At 33.1% G+C, this 7,314-nt stretch overlaps 1 protein-coding gene across 1 annotated transcript; it reads right to left on the reverse strand.

Annotated features, from left to right (window-relative positions):
• LOC105176878 (polyphenol oxidase I, chloroplastic-like) lies at positions 4,226 to 6,168 on the reverse strand. Its single transcript, NM_001317978.1, is given in 1 exon segment — positions 4,226 to 6,168. A coding segment is annotated over 1 exon segment (1,755 nt). The 5' UTR covers positions 6,155 to 6,168; the 3' UTR covers positions 4,226 to 4,399.

Below are 7,314 nucleotides of genomic sequence, written 5' to 3' on the forward strand. Positions count from 1 at the left end.
TGAATTTTAGTGCTATCAATATATGAAATAAAGATTTCACGTGCAGAATTTGTATATAAAATGATTATTAATGTTTACAAAGTTTCATACCTTAAATAGACCAAAAGCATCTCCATAATACTAGAAAAGAAAATATAAAGAGAATATTAGCAATAAAAATTAAATAGTTTTCATAACCTAAATAGAGCAAAAGCATCTATATAACACTAAAAACTAAAAAATAAAGAGAATATTAGCAATAAAAGTAAATGACAATGTTAAAATTATCACTGTTATTACAAGTGATACGATCGAATTAGTTCCGATTTGTTACTTGAATGAATTCATAGTTTTAGTAGCAATAATATCTGCATAAAAGTTGTCACTGGCAATAATTAATTTAAAAGAATATGGGTAAAATTGTTACTCTAAATAATTAATTACCGACACTTTCATAGTAATAATATGACCGTTGCAAATATAATTGACACTGTATCTTTATTATTACTATATAAGTGTCAATAATTATTTATAGAATAAATTATATAGGACTCTTGTTAGGTTTGATATAATTAAAAAAAATACTCTTCTATTATTTAAAAAATTATCAATATCCTTTTAAAATTTAACATAATTATGTAACTCTCCAAGTGTAAGAAAGCGTCACTTAGGAATTTTTTTGTACTTTCTTTTAAATTTTTGAAAATCTGTTTAAAGGATTATGTTGTGTAATGTTCCATTTGCCTATATGTGTTTATGGGTTGTATATTTAAGAAAGTTAATTTTAGTCCATAAAAGTTTTTTTAGAAATATTTATAATTATAATATAAGATTAAAATAGCATTTTTGGTAGTTTAATGTAAAATTTTGATGTAATCTTAGCAATGCCAATAAACTGGGTGCATTGTTGGATGGACATTAATCTCAAAAATATTAATAATTTTTCAAACGACGAGAAGTATTAGTCTCAAGGCATTAATAATTTCTTGAACGACGAGGGGTATTTTGTAATTGTTTCAACTCTCTTGGGAAAGCTAGATGGCTTACCTATATATTTACAATGATAATTTTATCCACAATCCTTTTTACTAATTTATAATTATATTTTGACATGATAAAAATTATATTAAATATTTATATTTTGACATGATAAAAATTATATTAATGTCACTTAATAGAATATATATTTTTAGTGACAGTTTCAAAGTTATTATTTAATATTTTATCATTAATAACACTTTTGTAATAACCACTAAAACAAATATGATTTTTTCATTACAATTAATTATGATGGTCAAAAGAAAAAAAATTTTGGCGAGCACAAATTAACCATGGCTCCACAACGACTATTAGCTGTTTTTTTTTTATATAAGTGAGATCGAAACATTAATTATAGCTAAAATCATTGCAAATATTTCCATCATAAATAAAAAAAATGATAAATATTAATTAAACATAATAAAAATTTAAATTTTTTATCATTAATAATTAACTATAATTGATAATATTGATTTACTATGAAAGTCCTAGTACGGGAAATTCATTGAAAGCTTCACTCGCATGTTTACAAGAGAGAAGTGACGTGCAAATCCTGCCGCATGGCGAAAGGTAGTAGAAAATGGATGCCACCTACCATTCAACCATGTGTGGAATGGCATCCAAGAAAGATGTGAAAAAGCAGAAGAAATCGTTATCAGCTGGAATAAATGAAATGTGATAAGAAGTCGTGTTCATGACCACGATAAAGACGCTACAGCATCTCTACATCGAATGAAATAATTATTGGTATTATATGAAAAAAATAGAAAGCTAACAGCACACCTGCCTCAAAATGTTAAATGGAATTATTTCTATTATTGCTATCCATCCCACTTGCCTTGATTATTGTGGAGGATGTTCGTTATAGGATTCTTAGTGTTGATTTATTTCGATCTGTTAGTTCATATGCGTTATACAGATTATGGTGTATCTCTTGGCACGAGAGAGAAATTATACATTGATCACTCTTCTATTGTACGTCTGTATTTTTATTTAATGAAATTTAAATTTACCCAAAAAAAGAATCATTAATATCTGTATTAATATATGCAAACCCTATATGTGAAACTGTTCTTTTGATAAATGAGTGACAATGAGATTCGAACTTAACACCTCTTCTTCGACCTGATTTTGATGTTATATTGAACGATCACTTCGTAAGAACTTAACTCGCTGCCGTGATAATAGGAAAATTAGAAAGGAGAGTGTATAACTTTGTTGATAATTAAGAATGAATTTACCAATTAAAGGATAAGAATTTTATATAAGTTCTTGTGATTTCAAAACCAAGACTAGAAATGAAATATTTCCTTATTATAATTAAAGATGAATTTTAGTGTTGCAGTACTCCGTAGCTGCGCGCCCTTGATAAAAAATTTAAAAAATTCCACCCAAAAAATTATTAAGAAATATTTTCTTTAGTAAAATTTTTATCAAAATCAGCAACAAAAACAATCGAGTCAAAATTACCGATGAGCTCATTATGAAATAAATATTTTTCTTGTTGAGTTCGTTGCTAATAAAAATTAAGAACGAATCTCACTATTTTGTAAAGAATTTGTATTATTGATAATAATATTATTTCTTGCGGTGTGATGAATATTTTCTTCTTTAGCAAATACTAAAGAATGTGGCAAGAAATCTTTTTAATTTGTGAAAACACTTAGTTGATCATAGATTCATATATTGACGAGGAAGAATGTTCTTGTGAAAAAGTGCAATCATAGCCGCAGGAAAGACGCAATTGGCCGACCAATCTCCTTTTTTACTCCAAAAAATCTTCTGGGGCAGCCTCAAGATTTTGGGGACAACATTTGCTAGCATTTTGTATACTTTTCCTCACATAAAATAGTGATTTATTTCACTAGACCACTAATTAAACTTCATAGTCTTTTGAATACTTAACAATGTTTTTGTTTTTTTCTTTCAGTAATTTTAGAGTCTTCATCCCAATTATCATAATTTGAGGTGTTTGGCTACATTTATTTAAAATATCTTGTAAGATTATTTAAAACCGTATAATTAAGATGCTGATTTTGTTTTAAACATGGACTTTTTAAATGTTTGGATAAAATAAAGTTACGGAGTTTAATTGTAAAATTTTTAGTAATGATAATTCTATAATTAACATAATTAAAATTAATTAAAAGAGTTTGCTAAAAAAAATTAAGACAAGTTGAGAACTTCTTGTGTTTTTTAAAAGAACTTATAAAGGGAAATCATATTTCATCTTATAATTTAGGGTCTTTTGATTTAAAATTTCGTTGTTTATGAAATTTTTATTTTTTGTTCTATAATTATTCAAGTATAGTAGTTTTGATTTTATGACACATTTTCGTTATATATTTTATGTGCTTGACATGTAGTTGTTAGAGCCTTTACACTTTTGATCTCAAATGTTATAGCATTCTCACTTTTTAATACCATAATTTTAAAAAAAATAGCATTTTTAGTCTCATGCACTTAACGCCTATGTGGGCCTTTTTCTCTAAACACTTAACAGAAAGGTGTCAGGGGATTAAAATTGCTATTTTTTTAAAATTACGGGACTAAAAGTGAAAATCTCGTAATCAATGGAATCAAAAGTGAAAACACACTAAGTTACGGGACAAAAAATCCTATTTTCTCAAACTTATATAAGCTCTTTCAATTTTATTTTTGAATTTTATAAGCTCATGTGCTAAAAATTCCACCACATATTTTTTAATATCTTATAAGTTTTTAAACTTTTTATAAAATATTTTAAAAAGTTTGTAAGTTCACCTAAGCATGCGCCTTCTTTTTCTTAATTATATTATATTTTAAAAAACTTGACTAGCTATGTGATTTATTATTACTACAGTAGAAAAAGTTAAATTGAACGGTTAATACTAATTGTTGAAGTTTTAATGAACTCAAACATCTTCCAATGAGTTCATTTTAAATGGAGATAACATCTCCCCCTCGCTTCTCATACCAATATCTTAAACAGAAAATGAAAATATAAATGTTTATCAAATATTGTTGAATCAAATTAAATACATAATAAATATATTATACTTTTTATATAATTAATTATTATTTTTAAATATTATACTTATGATATAATTGATGATCTGACGAAACCCGAATAGGGTTGGAATTTCCCACTGAAAAAGTTGATTAACTTTAATTATTAGGATTTAGTCATCCAAAGTTTATTTCCAAATGAAGAAAGTACAATAACAGTGCATAGAAGCAGTGAAAGAGCCATACAAGGCAAGATCATCAACCCCATAACTGAAATACAGGAAGCCCGATCGATTTCATAGCTGGAAATCTTATTCTACTAATAAGAAACACGGGCACGCATGCAAACCAGAAAGCAAGCAGGAGGAATCGACAAATACAGTTCTAACACGTCTTAAGAGGATGACTTTGCAGGTGGATTCTCAATGACCTTGATACCACCAATGGTAACTCCAGGGCCCTGGTGTCTTGGGACCAAAGTAACAACGATGGTATCGTCGTCGCCAATATCCATATCATCGTAAAGATCTGTCAGCTTCAGCCTGATGGAAGTTGTGGCAGTTTTATTCTTCGATTTGTGGGGCACCTGCGCGTATGTCCCGGCGTACGCCGCCTTGTCCAGCTCGAACGCATTGTCGTCTTCGTCGTTTACGAAGACGTCAAACTTGAGGAATTTTGTGGTGTCGACAGTGATGTTCTCCAGAACCAGCAACTCGTCGGCTTTTCCCTTCTTCGCTTTGGGGACCTGGAATCGCACAACTTTCTCCAGCTTGAGAGGGAAGAGAGTGTCTGCTTTCGGGGCCGTGGTGCCAGTTCTTACGATCTTGGCCTTGACGGTCTGCGGGGGAGGCCTGTAGTCGATCCATGGGAGATCAACTCTCTCGAAATCATACCCCATTCTCAAGTTGTCCAACGAGTCCTTGACAGTCACACGGACGAGCTGAGCGTTCTCGTCGTAGAACACGAACGAGGCGTTGAGGAAATCAGGGTCCGTGATCCTCTTGTCGGGGACTTTGTTGCTGGGCAAGAAGTATTGCCACAATGTCCACATTCGGTCGACGTTAGCATGATGGCAATAGAACAATGGGTCCCTACCCGCCGAGTAGAAGTTGCCCAAGTCCTCTCCACTGGGCTCTCTCGGGTCTCCAACGAACACGTGGATCGCAGTGTGGGAACCACGCTCGGAGGATCCAGGCCCTGGATTCACGGCGGTTCCTTCGCGGTAAGGCTGCCCCATGAAGTCATAGACGTCGGCATTGCCACGAATCATCTCGCTGTACATTATGGTGAGATTGTTTGCTACCAGCTGGAGAGGGTCTGTGTTGCCAGTCATGCCAAGGTCCACCACTGCCGTCAGTCTGTCCTGGTTTCGCTTCGGGTCATATATTGCAGCTTTGGTATCATTAAACATAGGTGGAATAGTCATGCCCTTCGGGTTGTCCCAGTTCCAAAATGGCAAGGCAAAAGTTGGATCACCAATCAATTTCGCCAGGATTCTTTCGTAGAAATACAAGTACCACCTGTGGAAAGGGAAGAAAAGCCATGAATTATGGATCTGGAGGTCCAGAGATCCCTGCCCAGGTTGGTCATAAGCACCATTGCAGTAAGCGCAATGAATCATGGCTTGCTGCATGAAATTACGCGGGTCATCGGCCGGAAGGCGCTTCATGAGATCAATAGCCTTATTGTACTTGGCAATGTACTCAGGTGAGACCCTGTGAGCTGACGGCCTCACTTTCAACTGGTAAACTGGGGGAAGTCGGTAATCAAGAATTCTGTCTGTAACAGGGGGGCAGCAATTGATATCCAGCTGCTCCCCAGTGTTCAAGTTGGTGGCGGTACCACATTTGTCCAACTCCGGTGGTTGGACAGGATTGGCCGACGCGCCCGGAGAGGAGATCAGATTGGCTGCCCCATAAAGGCCGCCTCCCAAACCAAGAAGCACGTTCCTCCTGTCGACCCTCCCCTGGGCAGTTTCGACGTTCTGGGAGGAGTTGCTTTGGTTTTGGCCGGCGGTAGCGGAAACCCGGAGGCGGTTGCTCCGCCGCTTTGCATGGGTGAGGAAATGTGAGGGCTTGGCGAAGAGAGGATGGGGAGAGGAGCGGGATTGGGAGGTGGGAGTGGCGCATGGAATTTGAAGAGAGGCCATGGCTAGTTGCTTGTGATGGAGTACGCTAGAGATGGATGTTATTTATAGAGTAAAAGTATAGTGGAGAGCAGGAACAAATCACCATATTTCCCACATGGACGAAGTAAGCATTAAAGTCGGGTTGGTGTGCATTATTGAGCATTTTTCTTTCTCCTTTTTCCAAAAAACAAAAAATTGAGGATGAGAAGGCAATTACTATGATATTAATCACCAGAAGGCTTCCATATCGTAGAAAGCATATATTATATGGAGATAATTACACTTTTTTTTTTTAATTTGATCTAATTATAAGCATATTCTATGATTCGAAAAATTACATTTAAAATCCCAAAGTTTACTTTAATTTATCAAATTCTGTCAGTCAAAATATACTAAATTTATTGATATTAACAAAAAATTAGAATAAAAATTCATATTTATTCTCGATTTATTTATTATTGACTTATTGCAAATCAAACAAACGGAGGGACCTATTGGTTAGATGGAAGCAACCCTCATGGATATTAAACATAATTTTTCAAACCATAGAGAGTTTATGTGTAATTACACCAAATCTCAAGAAAGGAGAGTGTAACTATTCCTATTATATTTTATGACCTAAACTATAATGACCATTTTTATATTTTACTATTTGTATATTTTTTTGTTTCAACTTACCAATGGTAAATTGCAAAATCCACATTGTTCATATGAAAAGTTGAAAAAAAGAATGACAAAGTAAAGACAATCATAATTCGAGTGGGAAAATATTTTTTTTACCTTGGTAGAAATTGATCCTCTTAATATATATAAATATAAATTTTGGGGTAGACTTTCAATTTTTTTTAATAATATAAATATAAATAAGCCTATTCCAATCTAATGAACATCTCCTGATGACTCGTAAAAATATGTCCCTTCTTTTCAGAGAAAGCTTGTCTCCTTTTGCAGGCCCATCCTATTAATTATGAGAAATGCTGCAAGAACATAATATATTAGGGTTTTGTTTTTATTTTTTATTTTTTTCTTTTTTCTTATAATAAATACAAAATGTATTGGATACATAAACTTTACTTCACAAATCACAATGTCAAATTTGTGGAGAAAGATATGTCTGAAACAACCTTAATTAACTGACAATGTTTAAAGTCGTGGTGAATGATTTGAAAGAAATTAAAAAG

The sequence above is a fragment of the Sesamum indicum genome, linkage group LG14, assembly GCF_000512975.1.
Source record: "Sesamum indicum cultivar Zhongzhi No. 13 linkage group LG14, S_indicum_v1.0, whole genome shotgun sequence".
NCBI classification, from domain to species: domain Eukaryota; kingdom Viridiplantae; phylum Streptophyta; class Magnoliopsida; order Lamiales; family Pedaliaceae; genus Sesamum; species Sesamum indicum.